Genomic DNA, 22938 nt, shown 5'->3' on the forward strand with positions numbered 1-22938 from the left:
CACCCACTAACCGAATCCTACTGAGCTACAAATGATCATCCAGAAGTTTGAAGGATTCATGTCTTCACATGTTGCAGCTTAAGTGTTTTTCAACACTTAGTTGCGTTTTTTCCAGAATTGTAATCTCTTAGTTGTAGTTTTTCTTTTGACAAGTTACATGTAAAAACATTTTGTAAATTGCAAGTCAAGTTTTTACTTGCACTTTTGTAATTACATGTAAAGCAACTACAAGTTGTCTTTAGTTAGGACTGTAGTTGGAATAAGTCATAGTTAGTTATTGAATAAGTCTTGGTGGTTGAGAGAATTTCTCAAGTTAGTTGGGATCCTCCCACCTTTTTCTCATGACTCCTCTCCTATAAATACTTGAGGGGGTCTATTGTAATTTTTATCTTTTAGAAAAGCAAGCAAAAACTCTGCCAAATTTACAACAAATAAGTCTTTGAGCTTTCATGTGTGAATTCAAGAATTGAAAGAAATAGAAGAAAATTGCTCAAGCTTTGAGTCTTTGTGCTACATTCTTGAGTTTGTGCTCCATATTATCTTTCTTGCAAGTGTTTCTTTAAGATTTTAATCGAATTTGATTTGCAGTCTTTGTGCTGCAAGTATTGGAGGTTAATATAAATTAGAGTAAATATTCTTTTGAGAGGAGTTGTAAGACTTTGTGCTTGCACTTGTTCTTAAGAGAGTTTAGAAGCAGATTTTGTAAGAAATAGCTGTGAGTCTTTGAGCTTGTACTACTTACTGTTTTATGTAGAAGAGAATAAAGTATTGCAGTCTTTGTACTGATATAATTTGTTCTGAATATCATTAATATAGAAAAAGGGTAGATAGGACTTCACATTATCAAGACTTTGAGCTTGACATTGATGTCCCGTCCCGAAGGAAGTGACAAAAGTCTTTGAGCTTTCAGGAAACTTCATTTCCTTTCTCTCATTTCATTTCAAAAGCTGTTACTGTTGTTTTATGTTAAATTGCTATCACTTTTATGTGAAGAGAAAAGAATATTGGCTTTCTTGAAAAAAAAAAAAAGACTGTTGTTCCATCATATTTTAGTTTTAAGTTGTAGATAGATAGGGGGAGCCTTCCCTTAATTAGGAGAGTTTTACTCACACATTGTAGTTGAAACCACAATTTTATATATTTCCCCAAGTGTACAAAATTTTCAACCAATAGACTGATTTGTCTCCACTCTCAGCTGCAACCCCTCGGAAGATCTTTCACCTCCTCAATTACGCAAATCATAGGGAGTTTTCGTTCCCAAATGATTAGTGTGCGGAAACCCTTGGTTCTACAAGTCTACACAAGAGAAGATATCCAAACAACTGATGATGAACAATGAACCAACCTCCTCTATTTATTCTTTTCACATCCAATCAATTGGTTCCTTCTGGAAGATTATTCTCTTATCCTTTTGTTACACTTTATTATTTTATTACACATTAATTAATTTAATTGCACTTTAAAATATTATTACATTATAATTAAAGTGCACATGTCTCACAATACATGTAATCTCCTTATTTCGCCATAAAGTCGAGTAGACACAAAATGTGAAGCCGCAAATCACTGCCAGTCGACCCCCTAATCAATCTCCTTGGCCTACGAGGGTCAAATGATAGGCCAATCCCGTGAATGTCTACGGACTGATGAGAAGGGGACATTACAGATTTTTATCCCAATAGAGGGTGATGAGCTGAGATATTAGCTCCTTTTATTCCTAGAAAGTTTTTGTCATGTTTTAATTTGTATAATGGGATGGTAATGATGTATTAAAGTTTGGCTATATGCATTTCAGATGTTAACTGAATCTATTAAATCGTGTTTTGTCTTTGCCAGTTACTCCTGTTGCCATGCCAGTTATTCCTATTGCCATGTGATTTGTTCCTGTTGCCATACGGATTGTCATAGCTGATATCATGTGTGAAATGAATAAGTGTTATGATTAATTAAAATAGATGTGTATATGCTTGTATGTTCTCTCTTTTCAATTGCAGGAATAAATGAGATGTTGCAGAGAAGGTTGTCCTGTCACGTCGAGAAGGCAGTTTGAGATATTCAAAGGGCGACTAAAAGTTCAAATCAGCGAAGAGGATAATGGGCGTGAGGAGCGGCAAAGGAGTAGCAGGGCACGCAAGACTCATTTATGTCTGACTTTAGTGAGCATCAATCTTGTAATACCGCCATGCTATATTCTTGGTTGTGGTTTGGTATAGATCCACGTTTTTAGTGGCTTAACTCCGACTGTTCTTTGTCATGGATGTTATCCGCCTCTTCTCATCGGCGTGATCTTGATTGTAGGAAGTTGTTGTAATTTTCTTTTAAATAAGTGTCTATGCCTCTTCTCTGAGGTTAGAAAGGAGAGAGAGGGACAAAGAGCATAAGATTTAGAAATAAAGTTGCAGTGTTTTAGTTTTCTTTCATTTTGAATGATGTATTGACTTTTGAAAAGCAATGAATAAAGTTATGTTATTCTGAGCACTTAGAGTTATTTTGGAAGCCTAGATACACTCATCCAAGGGGACCCACTTGGTGAGTGATCCTGTGCCTTTGTCAAATTTAGTTTTCCTTTTCTGTCATAGTAGACGTCCTGGCATTAACCCTTCCTGCAGTCATTGGAAACAAATCCATTGACTGCTCCTGCAGCCAAAGCAAATAGAGTAATTCATGTTTGACAACTTTGGGCTTAGTTAACATTTCTTTAAGTGAGTTTTATCTTAATGCAGAGTTTTCCTGTAGCCATTCAGTTGTTTTAATTCTTGCTTGCTTATCCCAAATAGATTTTAGTTGTTGCAGTAATGCAGGATAGCTATCGCAGGAACTTAGTGCATATATAATGCAGACCCATTTCAAGTAATTCTTCCCCGGGTTGACAATCAAATGAACTTCACTTATGGAGATAGTAACTTCACAGAGTGAACGTCCAAACTTCGGGTTGAGACTTTAACTATAGTTATTATTCCTATTGGTGGAGTAAACAGAGAGAAATTTTCCCCAAAGAGGTAATTTAGACATTTTTAAATAAGTTTTATTTGGATTTTTTATTCCAAATATGGAGCAATTTTCCCCTAGGAGCCCAAATTTTCTTAATTTTTGAAAATTTTAAATGTAAGAGGGCCCGAATCTAATTGTTTTTGCATATAGTAACGATTATTTAAAAATAAAAAACAATTATTAAATAACTTGCAATAATAATTAATTAAAATCATTTTCTAGAATCAAGTCGATTTTCCCAGGCAAGCTATAAAAGCAAGTTTTTATCTCACATTGCTTGTGTGGTGAAGTTTCAAGGTGAAAGCAAGAATAAAAGACCTAGCCAACAATAAAATAATATTATCTTGTGCTGATTGTGATTGCTAAGTGGCTGGTTTTGAAGATTTCTTCCAACTAGGCGACTTTGGAGGAGTGTCCATTGGACACCATTGAAGGTTTGAATCTGCAAGTTGGTGATTTGTTTGCCTTCTACACCTAGGCGCGGCCATTGGAGGGCCTACTACAGCGGATTGGTGGCAATTTTTGCCACATAAATCGATTTTTGCTAGGTGGTGCCATTTTTGGGAAGGTGGCGATTTTGCTTGGGAGGTTATTTCTCCACATTTTGGGCAATTCTCCTTGTCATTGTTGAGTTTCCTTGATGCTTGTGGGCTGCCATTGTTCTCAGACCTGAGTTTTCTTCCATTGCTGAAGGTTATTTGACCTCCATTGCTGGCTGGAAGCATCATTTTCAAACTTATTTTTCACCAGCCAGCTCATTCATACCTAGGTGATTTTGGTTGAAGACTATTTTGAGGGCATTTTGGTGGTATTTTCATTGCTGTTGCAGGTCTGAGAACTCAATTTTCAGTTCATCTTCAGACTTGGAGTCCATTTCCAGCCACTTGACCCTTGGGCGATTTCATTGGGGAAACGTTTTGGGGACATTTTATGGTCATTTTCTGAGTTTGCTATCATTATTTGAGGTGTTGGTTAAGTCTGAAACTCAGTTTTCAGACCTATCTTCGGACTTGAATCATTTTACCAGCCTATCCTTTTGTGCTCAAATTTGGCAGCTGTGACTTGGGAGGTAAAATTCCATCGATTGCAAGTGTTTCTACATGGCTGCGACCTTGTTTCATGACTGCTTTTAAGTGTTGCAGGTTGTCTTCAGACTTATTGGCAGCCATTAGTGAGTTTGGAAGGGTGTCTTCAGACTTTTAGAGTGAAAATCAGGCTTCCACACCTTTTCCGAAGCATTTCCAGATTTGGTATACCCATTTTGACTTCAATTTTCACTAATTGCCTAGTTGGTTAGAGCAGGAGGTGACATACTTGAATATACCCATGAGAGACATCATGGATTTCTCCAGAGAATGGGTAGACAAACAGATGAATAGATTGATAGATATGGGCATTGTCTTCACATATGAGAAGATGAAACGGGTGGAATCCTCCCTTGAGGATGATCAGAGAACAGTTAGTGATTTGAGGATTCATGCAGATGAGGAGAGTCAAGCTCCTAAATGTAAGAAGAATACACCTGGAGAATCCAAGATGAAGGGGAAGGGGATAGTTAGTCATGAAAAGAAGAAGAATAAGCAAAACCCCAGCGCTCCTTTGTCTCCCCTTAGTTTCTCGTCAATCAAAGAGATTGACATGCCAAAGCACAACAAAGAATTCGAATAGTGCTCCAACACCATGATTTTACCAAATAATACTCAGGAGTTTCATGCCACAGCTACATCCGCACCACCTAATGAAGATGATGAACAGCCAAGATCCCCTACTATCCTTTTGGAGGTTAGCTTGGGAAATAATGTGCATGATTTGACTAAGGATAAGGAGGAGGATGATGATGTTATATCCGCATTGCGAGGACTTGATCAAGAGATATGTCTTGATGATGGAATGGAAATGTCCACCATTCCCGATTGGCTGATGAAGAGCATGGAAAAGAGTAAGAAGATGGTAAAGACCCAGCCTATTGATGATATCGATGATTACTTAGCTAGGAGAAATCAAGAGAAAGAGCCTAAGAAGGCTAAGATACTTTCGAATATAGCTAGAGATGAAACAGGAATGCGCATTGCGCAAGTGGTTGTCCCAATTGGTGATGTAACTATGGATGATGCTACTCCCATGGATTTCCAGATCACTTCGATTGCCCTTGGACGAACTACAAAAGAGCAAGAGTTTCAGGAACTCGATGATACAGTCCAGATAATCAATGCAAGGTTAGACAGGGAAATTGAGAAGAAGGAAAGGTACAAAGAAGAGAATATCAAACTGAGAGAGTATATTGCAGGGATGAGGCATGAGAATCCCACCTTTGTTTCCCCTATTGCAGTTGATCGTGGGCTACATATCGATCATGAGGCAGCAAGAGATACACTTGCCGAGTTGGGAAAATAGATTGAAGATGTAAAGAGGCAAGCGAATGATTTACTTACTCAGTTTGTCCAAGCATTTGGCAGGACAATAGCACTCATATTCAGGATACAATACTTGGAGGGAGTTTGGGATGAATTCTAGCCTATTCAGGAGAAGACTATTCCCCACCTTAGAGTTTTGAAGAAGATTCCAAAGTCCACGTTGATTTAGGAGAAAGTTGTGCATGATGGAGACAGATATGATTTCCATGGTTGGTATTGTTCATTGACCATGAGAAAATCCACTTATGAGCATGCACAGAAGGATTGTGCAGAGATGGAAGGATCGATTCAAGATATGCAATCGAGGATCCTTGCATCTATTGAGGAGTTATTGGGAGTAGATGTCAGTGCTGCCAGCGGTCTACACTTAGAGGAATTGAGAGAAAAGATGAAGTTTATGTACTTCAGCCAATTGGATTCTTTGAAGAAGAATCAGATAAATGATTTGGTTTCCTTGCTGATTTATGTCCATAATTCGCAAAAAGCTTATACTGAATTGGGAGAACACTTTGGATGCTTGTTCTGATGCATTGGATGTGATTGATGTTCAACAGGATACTTTGCCCAGCATTACCATGGAGGAATTAGATTTTGTATTGGCTAGATTCCTAGAATATGTTGTGAGAGAGAGAGAGATGCAGGCTAGAATCTTCTAGAAGATTCCCTACTTGATGATTAGGCATTATTTCATTGGGTCATATGTTGGTGGCTCCATTTTTTATGTAAACCCTAATTAGGGCAATTTTAGGGCATTGTTGGCATAATCTTGGCCCTCGATTTTGAATAAATCTTGGCCATTCATTTCTTTTGAGGCTCTATATATACTCCATTGCCTCTCATTTGTAAGAAAGAGATTTTTGAGAATTGTTGGTTATATGCTGCAGATTTGAATACAAGTCATTGTTCCATTGATGGTGATTTATGTTTAAGTGTTGTATGCATTTGTGGTTCTCATTGCCTCAAAATTAGATTAGAAATTTAGATTTAGAATTTTCTTTCAATTATTTTTAGATTGAATGAAGAGATTTGTTGAATGCATTTGTGTGGAATCCATTTAGTCCATACCACTAGCCTCTTGTTAATTGTAAATGTGCCTTGCATGGTCAACTAGGATTTTATGCGCACTTAACTTCAATTGTTATACGTCCATTGTTATGCATTAACTTGCATGGTATCACTGCTTGATGGTAACGATTTGAACATCTATGAAATATTCCTTAGATGATTGCACTAAGCTTGTGTCAAGTTGTTCGATTTGATGATGAGACCTTGCCTAGTAGGATTCCATTGGATCATTCACCCTTTTCTTGCATTCTAGGCTTTAGAATAGAATTCTTAAACCCTATTCATTTTGCCTTTTTTTTTAAATCTTTGTTAAATTAGACCAAGAGCTTCATTGCAAAATCCTAAGTCATTAGCATACCTATTCCAAATCCAGATTCATGAAAGATTCCCAAATTGAACAGTAACGTAAGTCCTCTTATGACCTAATTCACGCATTGCCCCATTGCAGATGGGGACCCCCTGTTTTTGCTTTTTAAGGTTTTGTCTTAGCTTTGCATTTTCATAAAACTTCATTTTGAGAGAGTTTAAGAGTTCAGTTTTTGAGGTCATCCCGAGTCAAATTGAGAAACCTTGCTCAGAATTGCATTTGAATGTTGCCAAAGTGCTCAGGAGGTCCAAAGGACGAGGATCGCAATTGCTTTGGGTCACTTCTGACAACCTGCTATTTTTAGAAATTTTTGTTTTTTCTGCCTTTTTGAAAGTGGCATATGGGTTTTGTTCCTCGAGTTATTTCATTACTACCCATTTTGTCGAAATTTGGAAATCTTGCCTCTAGGTATAAAAAGCAGGGCTTCAAATTTTTTGTTTTTTTCTGAGATTAGGGTTTTGTTCTTTAGGTCATTTTAATCCTGCCCATGTCTTCAGATTTGAAAAATTTTGCTTCTAAGTGTAAAAAGCAAGAGTTTGAATTTTTTTGCTTTTTTCTAGTATTAGAGTTTTGATCCCCATGCCAAATTGTTACTACCCATGTTCTCAAATTTTGAAAATTATGTCTTTAAGGGTAAAAAAGAAAAATGCAAACCCTAATTAGGATTTCGTTCCTAAAGATCAGCCATTTTATCAGTACCCATGTTCTCAGATTTTGAAAATGAGGTCTCTAAGTGCAAAAAGAAAAGTGGAAATCCATATTAGGGTTTCGGTTCCAGATGAACCAGCATGGTATCAACATGGCATGAACACTATTGATCAAGTATGGAGAAAGAATTCAAATATGGCACATTGTCCTGATCAAGTATGATCAAGACATGGCTGTTAGAGGGACCCATTCCATTGAAAAGGCATAACTCTTAAACACTCAAAAGATGCAACCCTTCGATTTTGCAAGTTATATAATGGGGATCAACCCCATTCTCAAAAGGAGGGGATATCTTTATTCTCTTATTACATCCTTTGTGAATTGGCTCTTATGGAAGAAACAGCCCTTGGGCTTTGGATGCATATTTACTAGTAATATATATCAAACACACTGCCTTTGGAATTACTATAATTTACAAGATCAATCAGAGCCAAATCAGACATAGCAATTTCCTTGACACTATAAGCGATAATTGAGGAGATCATTGCAGAAACGACAAATCTACACCATCGATATAAGTGATTGGGAAGAGCATACAGCATATTAACAACAATGTATCAAAAAAAGGCTACAAACAATTGAGAGATAAGTTAAACAGATCTAGATCATCCGTGCATACATTTAAATGTCAATGTAATGTCCCCTACCAGTAATATGCCTTATACACAATAATTATCCTATTCAATATGGTTATAGTGTCTACCAATTCTACTTTAAGGGGAATATTCTAATTACATCTAAAAATATAACCACATATTAATCATTGACCACATTAATTATTTATCATGCATGATTTACAATAAAGGAAATTCATACCATAAGTGAGATCATACCTTAACCAGTAGCTGATAACCTGATTATGGATAACCCTGCAATCACAAGAATGGCACACACAATTCCTACAGCATATACATATGAAGGGTTAGCCTAATTTAATAATACTACATGCAGACAGAAGAAAGTATCATGGACTAGATGGGAGAGCAAGGGCTGCTTGCCTACCAAATCCAAGGGCTGGTTACTCCTAACCCCCTTGCTAGATGGGTAGTTCCCCTATGCTGTCTTCCTCTGTTCCTGCTTCCGGTGAAGCTGTCTTCTCCCATCTTCCCTTTCCCTTTGGGATCTGCATTGTTCCTCCTTGCAGCACCGGTCTTCACCCTTGTCTGCATGTCTTCACCGGTTGTGGTTAGGTTTTCCTTCTTCCGGGGAGTATTCCGGACAGTGAAGGTTTGTCCCTTGTTTTCTCCATTTGAGGAGACAAACAGAATGTCATTGTGGGGGACATTCTTGCTGGTGGAGCATTCTTTTTCAACATTTTGTCCAAGGCATCACTGCTGCCATCAAACCGTATTCTTACCTTGAGCTCATCCTGACATTTCTCAAGGTCATTTCAAAGAATCTCCATTTCTCCAAGCAGCTTCTGATATTACTTATCTTTTACTTCTAGCTCAGATGCTAGATCTTTACACCGGCACTCCTTGGTGTCATCTTGTTGAGTCTTCAACTCTGAGATACACTTCTTAGATTCTTCAAGGCATCTGATCAACCGATTCTACTCCACAATAGCAACATTCTTGAATAATGTATTCATTTCACTCTACTGAGTTCTTCAAGTGCATTTACAAGTTCTCCTTCAAGATCAACTTTTGCTTCCTCTTCTTCTTCACCTTCACTATCGCTGCCAAACACATCTTGCCGGTAGGAGTGATCTGCATGATCATTCTCAGATGTGTGCCTCTCATCTTCTGATTCTTGAGCCATGAAGAGGTGGGTTCATTCTTCATCATTGTTGCGGCTACTAGCAGATCTGCCTTCATCATCTGCAGATACATGAGATGCATCTCTCATCCTATCTTCACAAACCGGTTCTGCAGTGGTAGGCTCCTTTCCATAGAGCTTCTTCAATCTGTCCCATAATCTTTTTGCCAATCTGCATCTGTCCACCTGTGAGGAGATATCATCTGATAACCCACAGAGTATAGCCTTCATTGCTGCATCATTGCACTGGTTTCTTCTTTCTACATCAGAATCGGTGGGAGGACTGACTTTACTGGGGTAGCCATTTACAACAAACATCCACACATCAAACCCTAGGGAGGACAAGTAGACTTCCATTCTACAACTCCAAATGGAATAGTTTGAACCATCAAAAACCGGAGCTAGGATTGACACTAAATAGACCATTGTGTCCTTAAGCTAGAATCTACCCAAGCTGGAGAAAGCTTGTCTTACCGAGAACCTAGGCTCTGATACCAATTGTTAGACACAATGTACCACTGAGAGGGGGGTGAATCAGTGGTTCGCAAACTTTTCCCTTTGTCTATCCTATGTGTGTATACCAATTATCAGATCTAACAAAACGATAACTTACCGATTAGAGGGGAGACTAACTCAAATGCACTCACATATAAAGGAGACATCACATAACACCAGCATATACGAGGAAAACCCAAGATGGGAAAAACCTTGGTGAGAAATGTTGTTGGAGTCTATTGCTCCAATCCAGCCTCACAGTGAATCTCTGATTACAATGTTTAGGGCACCAACCCAAGGAGTTACAACCCCTGATTTAGGGCACCAACTCAAGGAGCACCAACCCCTGCACCGAGCTCCAACTCAGTGATTACAAAAAAATATTTTGATACCAAAGTTATCTTCTTGTTACAAAAGAACTTTGTAACTCTCAAGTATGTCTCTCCACCAGTTCTCCTCTCTACAGATCTCTGTCGGTTCTCTATTCACCTTTTTCTCTGCAGCAACCTTATCTCCTGCTGCAACCCACTCTCTGTTGCACCTCGCTCTCTGTTGCACCCTTGCCGGTTCAGTCTCTTCTCCTTCTCTGTCGGCTCTTCTCTCTACCGGTTCTCTCTTCTCTCAGCTACTCTGCTGCTCTCCACCGGTACTACACTCTGTTGGTTCTATGCCTGCCTTCTCTGCAGTCTTCTGCAACTCTTCTCTGTCGGTATTGTCACTGTCGGCTCTCCCTTCTATCAGACCCAGTGGTTGACTGTCGGTTACCTCACTGTTGCCGGTTGAACACTTCAACCCTGTTCTTCCTCACACTCAATCTCTTCTTCTTCTTCTTCTTCTTGGTGAGCACTTGATTGATTTCTTCTCACGTGCAGCAACACTCTCACATCCAGCGGCCGCCATCATCGATTTTAGCTTGCACATTTATAAACCGGTTTTCCCGCCAAAAGCCAATTCAAATTTCAGGCGGTTAGGGTTTCCTCATCGATCTTGAGGCAAACCAAATCCAATCAGATCTCAATCGATCTGATCACCTTGATTGATGAACTGTAACTCATCAATCAATCCCGCCATTGTCGTGCCTTCCAGAACACACCTTCCTCATTTGGCAGTTTGCATTTAACCAGTTAGCAGATTTCTTGGTCGATCACCAAGAATGGCTTCGCGGTTCCCTTCACCTACCTCGATCTGCTCAAACAGTCTGTACTGGATCTCTGTTGTCCATCTGACCTCGAGCCGCAAACCCCTATAGCACATACCGTGGATCACGCAGTCAACATAAATGGCGACCTGTCGCCAGCTGCCTCACCGACCTGTGCATGCTTGCCACTTCACCTCCACGTGGCCCCTTTGTTGGCATCTATCTCAACTCGGTCACCATGTCGGTCACCGACCAACGAACAATACCGGATTCATCTACCGGCTTACTAACCCTGCTAGTTATACCCTAACCGGTCTGCTTTCAACCTTGCACTCTGCGACTCTTCCGGTGGAACACTCAACCGGTCAGCACTCTTGCTAACCTACCTTATTCACATCCTCATCAGATGGGAGTCTTCTGCATCTGCACTTTGTCAGCATTATCGATGGACATACTTACCGGTAAACACCCTTGATGACACCATGTCATCAACCTTCAACTGTTTCCATCTTCAATCTAGCAATGTCCTCTGTCTGCAGCTTTTCCAACTTTGCCTTCTTCATCATTAGCCTGGACATCGTCTCAACCGGTTTGTTAAGGTGACAAACCCATCACTTCTTTACCTGTCCCGACACCTCATTCTATTTTCTTTCTCTGTCATGGTGGCACAACATGCCAATCCTTTATGATCCGGTGCACATCTCTGATTTCTTGCACCTGAGGCATCCTTTTGTTTCACCGGTGGATCCGATGTGAGCCTTCAAACACCTGCCTTTAGCTCTTCTATCTTATCTCACAAAACTATGATGCATTCCAGGCATAATAGAAGATAAGCTCCACTTACCGGTGGGAGTGGATCCTTATCATCTGCATCCTACCATGCACCAATGTGGCTTCCCTGTTTGAGCAGCACACCTCCAAACAGGCACATGTGATCCAGTTGGGGCACACTCACTGTCAGTCTTCTCTTCAATTGGTGACTGCATCTTTGTCCGGTGGGAGTCCTGTTGTTTTGCATCCACACAGCATACCAATGACCTGTCCATACTTCTCCTCCGGTGTTGATGTGATCCTTGATAACATTCCACCTCTTTATCACAATCAACATCCAAGCACCTTGCTCACCCTGCTTGTACACTGGTCATAAGCTTGCCGGTTGGCAACCACTCACTTTGTTGACTTATCTTCTCCATGTCAACACATGCTCACCGGTTAGCAACCATATACTGCCAACACATCACTTACCAGTTGACATCCTCTCCTTACCAGTGATAGCCTATACCGGTAACCTGCAAGAATAGTTGACATCAATGATTGCACATCAACCATTCTCCCATACCGGTTGTCCTTCTATACCGGTTGACATCAATGACAAGACAATGCCAACAGGTTACATCACAATTGCTAAGGAATTATAAGCCTTGATCCAAGCCCTAATTAACAAGTGCCATTATATTCTTGGAGCAATAGTAATTTTGTATACTAATCACCAAAGCCTTTAGTTTTTGAAATCCTAGCCTGAGATTTAGTATCATCATTTAAAGTGGACATCTTATGATGCCTTCATTTGGTGGTAAAATTAAAAGTGTTGTAACCAACAAAGTGGCAGATCTTCTTAGTCGTCCTCCTTCTAAGGTACTTAGAATTTTGAATACACAATATGCAGCATATGATGAGTGGGAATCTCTCTAGTCCCTGGATACTCAGTTTGGCTCAATTGTTCAAAGTTTTACAGCATTCAACAACTGTGAACAAAACATCTTTCCTTGGCTGGAATTTTTGGTATGGATTGTTGTATAACTTATAAGAGCACTCAATTTTGCGTTCCTAAAGGAAGTCCGTTCATCTTCCTATGGTGGTCATTTTAGTGTCCAAAAGACCATGCAGCAACTTCAAGGGTATTGTTATTAGCCTTCTATAAAGAAGCAAGTTCACGATTACATCTGTCAGTGCTTACTTTGCAATTAGTCTAAGCCTTCCAATCAAAACAATGCCTTCCTAACCATGGGAATCCATTTTATGGACTTCATTTGTGCTTTTTCCCAACACTTCGTGACAACATACCTTTGTATTTGTGATTATCTACCAGGTTTCAAAATGACTTGCCTTTATGCCATGCTCCAAGACCACTGATGCTCAAAGCTGCAGACTTGTTCTTCAAGCATGCTTGGAAAATTTTCAGATCACCGCTCGCTGTGTCTCCTAGAAGCTTCCAGTATGTCAGTGGCGCTTCTCTACTTCCTTTCATCCACAGACAAATAGGAGTAGAGAGGTTGTAAATTGCACTATATTACACAATCTTTAGATTTCTCACACCTATTTGCGTGTCATTCGATATAGCTATAACCAAACTACTCATGTTTCTACAAGGCATTCCCATTCCAAATTCTGTTATGGCTTCCAACCTTTAGCATCCTCTAAACTTCTAAGTTCTGATTTCTCTTACAGCTCTAGATACATTCCATCAACAAAGGAGAAAAACAAAGCTTCTACCATTGTGCAAAATTTGACCAAGTTCCAGACAAAAATTTAGAACAGTCTCACCAAACTTAAGCAAAGTTCAAGGCACTTTATAACTGGCGTTGAATTTCTCATACCTTTCAAGTCGGTGATCATGTTTGCATCAATTGGATAAACAAAGCTTTGAAAACAAACATCACAAGTTCAAGCCCATAAAATATAGACCTGACACCATTCTCCAAGCAATTGGGCCTGATGCCTTTCAACTTGATATTTCAGATCTGCCTGGCATCCATGATATCATCAATTTGAGAAAGTTCAAATCGTACAAGCCACCTCACTTATAGGAATTGAAAAGACAAACAACCATATACTATGTTAGCCAAAAAGGAACTCTGCCAAATCAAGCGAAATGGTTCGTGAGTCAGATTTCCCAAATCTCATGTATAAATTGGGGGCGATTTCCCCAAAGCAAAAAGGAAATTATGAGGGCATACCTTGTACTTAAAAAATAAACTATATTCCACATGCAAGTGTGTTAATAGAAAGAAAAATAAAAGTAAGATAGTTGTTCAAGGTAAAAGGCAGATCACGATAAATTTAAAAATAAAAAGAGAGATGAAACAGCTGTAAGGGGTAGAAAGCAATGAACTAAAAAGAAATGGATAGCAGGAAAAGTGAACATAATAATCAAATTAAATTAAGATAAGAATATTGAATCTCTTAACTTAATCCTAAGAACTAACTTGTCTATTTCAACATTCTGTTTGCTTTGATTAGGAAAAGCATCGCCCATCTAATCAACTAATTGAAGCTTAATTGAAAATCAGCTCCCTCTATTGTGCCCTAACCTAAAACAGGTTTCATTCTTTAGTTACCAAATTATAACTCACTTTTCACTTTTCACAGTCCACCATTTAGCTTTTAAATACATTTATAGATAGTTTGACCTTCAAGCGATCAAAAGAATGTGAATAGAACCTAATATAACGTTCTGGTTTTACAAATTTTAAGAATGTGCAATCTTAGAAATCTGAAGAATTTTGAATGCATTCCAAGATAAATGCTTGACCTTCAAGAGTTCAAAAGAATGCGCAAAGGCTGTGGTGTAAGATTGTGGTTTTATAAATCTTAAGATTTTCAAATATGTTCCGAGATAAGTGCTTGACCTTTAAAAGTCATAAGAATGTGCATAGGCCGTGATGTAAGATTATTGTTTCACAATCTTTAAGAATTTTGAATACATTCCAAGATAAGTGATTGACGTTCAAGAGTTAAAAAGAACGAGCATAGTTTGTGCTGTAGAATTATGATTTTAGAGATCTTAAGAATAAAGTACAAACTCAACTTTTTGAATTGCAGTAGACCTTTAAAAGTTAACAAAAATATGATTAAGTAGTTTTTGTAATGTAGTTCAAACTTATCTTTATTGCATTTGAAGATAAAGCTTGACCTTCAAAATTTCGAAGAATGTATATGGATTGTGGTGAAAAATTATGATTTAAAGAATTTTAAGAATGTGATTCAAGCTTGTCCTACACCTTATTACCGGTAACTTGGAATTCAATTTTGTTTTTTTTAATGAATTGCATCAATTACCAATGAATTTAGAGGGTCTGTCATTTGATGATAGAACTAAATTAGGAAAATAGCCACTGCATTGCTTGAATAGGTGTACTTAGTCTGGAGTTAAATTGCCACACAAACTCCACCATTTCTAAATAGCCACCCATTGAGGATTCAAGAAGGAAGAAGAAAAACCCACCATTCTCACCAATATAAGTCACAGCTCCAGGGTCTGGTCTGGGTACTGAATAGCGCTCGAACACATGTGCCTTTATTCCCCTTTCCTGCAATCCCAGAGCCAAGGCTAGCCCTGCAAGCCCACCGCCCACAATGCATATATCCACATTCATACACTCCTCTGCTCTTTCCATGATTTTCCTTCACAGAAGTCCACATGCACAAAACGTGTATGTCTGACCTATTATATACAGTGTGTATATATCTTATTTGATTTGTGTGATTCCTTTTTCAGTGATTGTTAATTTCAATTGTCAGCAGGCGTACTTCCGTATCTAGTGACTCGGCTCACGTGGTTCTCTCCCCCAGCTTTATTATTAATCTATAATAATAGTATATATACAATGTGTATATATTTACTAAATAAACCAGAAACAGAAAAGCATATATACAACGTGTATATATTTATTAAATAAACTTAAACTATACGTCATGAACTTGGCACTTATCTTCTTAATTAACTACAACTCGTAAATATATTTTATAATAATTAGTGCAGATAGTGAAGGTACACCGTACATCTTATCTAAAAGGCTTTGAGATTAGTGTTGAATTTTTATAATAAATCTATTTAAGATATTTGTATATTCTATATTTTAAATATATAATGATATGATAATTTTTTATGAAAATGGATTATTTCAACACATTTTATATATTATTTTATGTTATGTTATTTTATTTTTTTAAATAAATAATAGAAAAGTAATTTTTAAAATTAGTTCGTTATGAGGAATATTTATGCATTTACCCAAATCAATTAAATGTCAAAGCATCAATCAATGACAATCAAGAATTAAAAATTTTGACCAATTTTCTTAATGTCTATATTCTTTCAAATTTATTTCAAAATAAACAAATTGTTTTATATATTATTCTATTGGATAATAGTACTCTACACTCTTATTAGTATAATGTAAGCATTTGGTTATTGATTGAATTTTTTTTTGCCATTTTCTTACAATAATATCTTCTAATAATATTTTACAAAAGTGTCACTATTACATAATAATAGTAACTATTTTCTCATATTTATTTTGACAATCCAATAATTGATAAAGCCATTTGATTTTTTTTCATCCATAAAGTGAATTGAATTTTAATAATAACTTTAAAAATATATAAAATTATAAATATCAAACATATTATAAAATTAGATGTGTAGATGTAATTTTTTTTATAAAATTTGTTTATATAATTTTATATTTTTTTATAAAATTAGATGTGTAGATATAATTTGTTATATAATATTATATAAAACATAAAATTATTAGATACTGATATAATAATTAATATATAATGTAATATAATTTATACATGTTAATAAAATAATTGTAATACGTTAATTATATATAAATTAAATATGCTTAAATAATTAGTACTTATTGTTAGAATTTGTGAAATGTGAATCCCACAAGCCAGCCCAGAAGGATATGACATCCTTATAAAGAAATCTAACTCTAAAGATAGAAATCCTAAATGGTGGAGTACTGAGAGTTAAAATAGAATGCATGAATCAGTCATGTATGCACAAAAAGCATAATAGACTAATTAATGCATGAAACTCTCGAAATTCTGAACATAGCTTGTTTTTCCTAGTTTGCATTATGCATGGAGATAAATATTAATTAATTATTCGTAATTAATTAATTAACTAACTAATAAAATGTCAATAATTAATTACTAACTAAGGCATCGATTATTTAGTGAATTAATGCAATTAAGTGAATAATTAATATATGAATTATTTATTCCAACACCCCCCTTGAATGCACAACTGGGAGAGAGGCAAAGATATAGGAAAAAGCATGCAAAGATGAATGCATGATGGGTCCCGACCTAAAGCCTGTTGAGGTACCCATGAATAAACGTGCAAGTTTCTCATAAATAGAGCAAAGGAGAAAACCTTGAATGGGAACAAAACTCCTCTCTAGAAGAGAAACAAAAAGACAAGCATGAAGAAGCTGCAAACATTGTCATAGAATGGTTGCTATGATGCTGAAAAAAGAACCTCTAGAAATAAGAATGCTAGAGTGTCGATATGGTAAGTATTCCATCTCACTGACAATACATGGGTAAATGGTTGTGATGCATCTCATAGTACATAGGAATAAATATGTAAGTGATCCATCAGACAATGCATGGGTAAATGGTCCTACATCTCCTAGTAGGAACAAGTACTGAATACAAAGAACATCTCACTGACAATACATGGGTAAATGGTTGTGATGCATCTCATAGTACATAGGAATAAATACGTAAGTGATCCATCAGACAATGCATGGGTAAATGGTCCTACATCTCCCAGTACATAGGAACAAGTACTGAATACAAAGAACACTCCAACATGAAACCAAGGAAGCATTAGCAACAACAGTAGAAACCCCCTCATAATGCTAACAAGGGAGAGTAAGACAGGTGAGGCTAACAAAGGAGAGTAAGACAGGTACACTGGATCTGAATGTTATTCTCCATGATGCTAAAAAAAATAGAGATGTGTGCCAAAAAGATGGAACTCCGATCACAGGAGGATAGAATAGGGCCAGGAAGTCACTGATTACTTTGGCAAGAAGAGGTAGTGGGTTGGAAAGCTATCTACAAAAATGGACCTAAGATCTGGATAGAGTGTTGAATCACCTTTCCGACGAATGCACAAAAAATATGCCCCCTGGGAGTGCAAATTGCAACTTTTGATTTCAAATGGCAAAAAAACTTGCAAAATGAAAAAATAAGAAAAATATACCTCCATCTCTGGATCGGGCTTGGAAAGAGCTTTCCAACGATATATGGTTTGTGCAATTTTGACTCTGTATGACCAAGTTATGGCCAAAACAAAAAAAAACACCTCTTTTAGGGCACAAAGAGGGTCAAAGAAGGGTCATGCATGCTGACTGTACCGCTGACCTCGGTATGATGTCAACAGCCGAAAATCAAAATCCTTTTAAAAAAAAATTATTATTTTTTTTTAATGAAAAATTTTTGATGCAAGTATGGATTTTTGTATAGCCGTATGGATTTTTGTGCCTCGAAAAACGTGTCAATAAAAAAATCATGCCCTTGATGCCGAAAATAGGCAAATTATATATCAAAATTCATGGAATTGGCCTTCTGAATCCAACCATGAGGTCCTTTTGGGCCTAAAAAGATCTGAATTTTTAGGTACCCTTTAGAACAAAGAAAAACCCTCGAACTTCGAACCCTTACAAAATGGACTTTGTATATCGGATTTTAGCGAAACGAAAGACAATCCTGACTTTCTCGAGCCTTCTGGAACTGATCGTGAGCTTGAAATTAACCTAAGGTGAACATTTGTTGTGTAAATGCAAATAATCTCCTAAAAAGCGAACAAGAATCTTTAGATCTGGAGCTCTAATACCATGTTAGAATTCGTGAAATGCGAATCTCACAAGGTCAGTTATCTTCTACAAGAATACCTATCACACATAAAGAGAAAATTTAACAACAAAGAGAATTGAAGACAATTAACAATAATTAAATGTATTGCTTTGAAATTGCTTATTACTTATTGCTTAATTACAATGAAGGATATGACATCCTTATAAAGAAATCTAACTCTAAAGATAGAAATCCTAAATGGTGGAGTCTACAAGATAGATTGAGAGTTAAAATAGAATGCATGAATCAGTCATGTGTGCACAAAAAGCATAATAGACTAATTAATGCATGAAACTCTCGAAATTCTAAACATAGCTTGCTTTCCTAATTTGCATTATGCATGGACATAAATATTAATTAATTATTCATAATTAATTAATTAACTAACTAATAAATGTCAATAATTAATTACTAACTAAGGCATCGATTATTCAATGAATTAATGCAATTAAGTGAATAATTAATATATGAATTATTTATTCCAACATATAACCATGAATTTTAAATAATATAATAATTATTATAAGTAATAAAAGATGTTATTAATAATTATATATATTATTATAATATATACTAATTATTGCATATATAATTATGTATTATGTTAGTTATAATTATTATTATTATGTTTTTTAATTAAAAATAATGGTTATAAAAAAAAAAATTTATTATTTTTATTTGTTTTTGCCCTTTGGGTCCACGTGAACGCTTTTGACTTGGAGCTATGAACCAGTGAGGCCACTAACGGGGGACCTCATCCCCACACTTCACTTGTTCAAATCCGCGAGCACAACGATCCAGCGAAGGCACGAGGCCTTGCAAGCACAGTGACCTAGCAGGGATTTGAACCTTGGTGGCCGCTTCACCAACGAAGTGTTTTAACCGCGACACTACATGTCCGAAGACAATGGTTATAAAATATTATAATTATTATAATTATATATTAATTAATTGAAATTTAATGATTAAAAAAATATTGTGAATAGAGCTTTAATTTTAATTCAACGCAAAATCTCTACAACACATCAAGTATTTTAACACATCATAAACAACCACAAGAATCAAATACAATGATTTTTTTAAAAATATATTTCTTTTATATTTTTATTTAGTGTATTTTTAGAATCTAATCATGTTAATTTTGTTGTACATCATCTTATCTTAGGAACCTTGTTAGGGATCACAAACCTGATATTGTTCTGATTCAAGAAAAAAAATGCCTAAGGATAAAGTGGAAAAAATTAAAGTGTTTAAGAACTATGGGGCTTTAGGGGGTAGTTCAGATGGTGCCTCTGGAGGCATTGCCCTCTTTTGGAACCTTCGACATGTACAAGGGAATCTAGTTTGGCTTGACAATAATATGATGTTTGTTAGATTTCATCACATTAAAGATGGGTCTACTTGGCTCTTATCTAATATCTATGCCCCAAATTCAAAACAAGGGAGAAGCAGATTCTGGAATAAGATAGATTTTATCAGGGCTCAATTCAAGACTAAAGGATGGCTGGTGATGGGAGACTTTAACACGCATCTCAAGGAGAATGAGAAATTTGGGGGGATTCCTTCTCAGCTTGAGAGTAGAATGGATCTGATGAACTTCATTGTTAATCAGGTGCTTCATGATGTGGATCTTCAGGGTGCTAATTACACTTCGACTAATCAAAGAATTGACTCCGATCTTATACAAGTGAAACTTGACAGGGCCCTCATCTCTAATGATTGGTTCAATCATTACATCTGTTCCTTAAATGCTCTTTCTGGTATTGGTTCGGATCACTATCCGATCTCTTTTGTAGAGGACCCTATCTTAGGGAGGAGAAACCTCCCCTTCAAATTTGAGAAAATGTGGATGTGCCACCCTAAGCTTGAGGAGGCTATTAAATATTGGTAAAATATCTCAGTGGAGGGTTCTACTATGTTTCAGGTGGCTAAAAAGCTAAGGCATGTGAAGGATAAGGTGAAGAGATGGAATAAGGAAGTCTATGGTGATATTTTTGCCTCTAAATCTGCGATCCAGCTTGATCTTAAGGATATTCAAGCTAAAATCCAAGATAATGGGTATGATGAGGTCTCTATTACCTCTGAGAATTAGATTTTATCCAAATATCGTGATATCATTAAAAAAGAAGAGGTATTATGGAAACAACGCTCCTGCTCTTTGTGGCTTAAGGAGGGAGATATGAATACTAGATTCTTTCATATGACTGCCATGAAACATAAGGTGGCCAATAGAATCTCAAAAATGTCTATAAGGGGGACCTTGTCCTTTGAGAAGAGGAAATAAGAAAGGAAGCTAGATCCTATTTCTTGTCTTTGTTATCGGTTGACTGCAATCTGGATAAAAGGGCCCAAGACTTACTCTTGGATGTTATCCTAAATGTGATCGAATGAGACCAGAATCATTTTCTCTTTGCTATACCATCTTAAGTTGAGATCAAGATGGCAGTCTTTTCCTTTGAATGCAACAAAGCCCCAGTTCCGGACAACTTCCCGATGTTCTTCTTTCAGTCATTTTGGGACATTATAAGTTAGGACATTGTCAAGGGTGTTAAAGAATTTTTTGGATCTAAGCAGATTTTGAAAGAGATCAATGCCACTTCTTTGGTCCTTATCCCTAAGATTTTGGGTGCTGATGCTATGGGGCTTTTTAGACCTATTAGTCTTTGCAACTTCTTTTATAAGATTATATCTAAGGTTCTCACCTCAAGGCTTCTTTCTTTTCTTCCACATATCATTTCTCCTCAACAGACCAGTTTTTTTCCTGGAAGGCAGATTCTGGACTCCATCATCTCAGTCCATGAGAATATTCACTCTTTGGAGGTTTCCAAAAAACAAGGTTTCTGATGAAACTTGATTTGTCGAAGGCTTATGATCGGGTGGACAAGTATTTTCTTTGCAGAATCCTTAAAGATTTTGGTTTTGATGAGAGAGTGATTCAGCTGATTTCCCAACTGATTTCTACTCCCTCTCTATCAATCATTGTTAATGGTTCTCCTATCCCCTTCTTCAAGTCTTCTAAGGGCCTCAGACAAGGGGATCCAATATCCCCTATTTTGTTCGTCATTTTGGCTGAAAGTCTAGGTAGATATATCAACAAATTTGTCTCTGAAGGTCATTTGAAAGGAGTCAGACCATCGTCAACTAAGAGGGTTTTCTCTCATCAACAATTTGTTGATGACATAGTGTTGTTGGGTGCATCGACTATCAAGGAAGCGAGAACCCTAAAATCGGCTCTGAATAACTATTGCCAAGAATCGAGATAGCTAATAAACTAGATGAAAAGATCCCTCTTCTTCCTCAACACTCCCGAAGACAGGCAAGGGAGAATTACAAGAATTCTGGATTGTCAGATTAGTTTACCCCCCTCTATCTACTTGGGTTTGCATCTGTGCAAAAAGCCACCTGAGACGTTTTGGAGTAGCTTGGTGGATAGATTCCACAAAAAATTAGCAGGCTGGAAAGGTGCCCTTCTAAGTCAAGCTGGGAAGATTCAATTATTAAAATCCTCCCTCCAGATTTTACTTGTGTATTCTTTAAGTCTGTTTAGAATCCCGACCAAGTTTGTTGATGTTATTGATAAGATTCAAAAGTCTTTCCTTTGGTCAAGGGTTGAGGAGAGCAAAAGTTTTTCTCTGATCGCCTGGGAAAAAGGTTTATAGACCTAAAAAAATGGGTGGCCTTGGTTTGAGAAACATTAAAACCATTAACAAAGCCCTTCTTACTAAACAAATTTGGAAATCATTTGGGAAATCTAGTGAATGGAATTCAATCTTGAAAGGTAAATACATGCAGCCTCAGACATCTCTTGCAGAGTTTCTTAATTCCTTTGAAGCCCCTTCTAGTTTTGGGATTTGGAATAATGTTTCTCAATCTAAAATTGTTGTTGGAATAGGTAAAAGATGGACTATTGGTTGTTGGCATGTTGGCATAACTGATGGAGATGATGGTGTACTGGTAAAGGACTATTGGTGATGATATAATTATGATATGATGCTTGATGATCAGTTATTTGTGTTGTCATTGATGGCAACCATATTTATCCATGTTTGTTTATGTTTGGTATGTTATCTAAGTCTACTAGTTAAGTCTAACCGGTAATGGTTTGAATTGGATTAAGTTGGTGAGCAAAACTGCCAAGTGACAGTGAACTGGTAAGCAAGAATAGAGAAGGAGATGGTTGTGGTAGTGATCCGTGTTGAGTCAGGTGTTGCGGTTTGTAATGTGTTCTTATGAAATCATAACGAGTCTATGAAATGAACTGCATCATGTTTGGAGAACCAGAAGTCATGTTTGAAATTGATTATTGTATAATCAGCTAGGGTTTGAGAACCGGTAACAAGATC

General features: G+C 36.9%; 1 protein-coding gene across 1 annotated transcript in view; it reads right to left on the reverse strand.

The window, feature by feature from the left end:
* Positions 1–15512, reverse strand: part of LOC131037956 (zeaxanthin epoxidase, chloroplastic) — a 101784-nt gene extending 86272 nt beyond the window's left edge. Inside the window, exon 1 of the mRNA XM_057970223.2 lies at positions 15162–15512. Coding sequence (XP_057826206.1) covers positions 15162–15333 — 172 coding nt within the window. The 5' untranslated portion in view covers positions 15334–15512. The remainder of the gene's footprint in view (positions 1–15161) is intronic.
* Positions 15513–22938: the final 7426 nt, after the last annotated feature.

The sequence above is a fragment of the Cryptomeria japonica genome, chromosome 9, assembly GCF_030272615.1.
Source record: "Cryptomeria japonica chromosome 9, Sugi_1.0, whole genome shotgun sequence".
Taxonomy (NCBI): domain Eukaryota; kingdom Viridiplantae; phylum Streptophyta; class Pinopsida; order Cupressales; family Cupressaceae; genus Cryptomeria; species Cryptomeria japonica.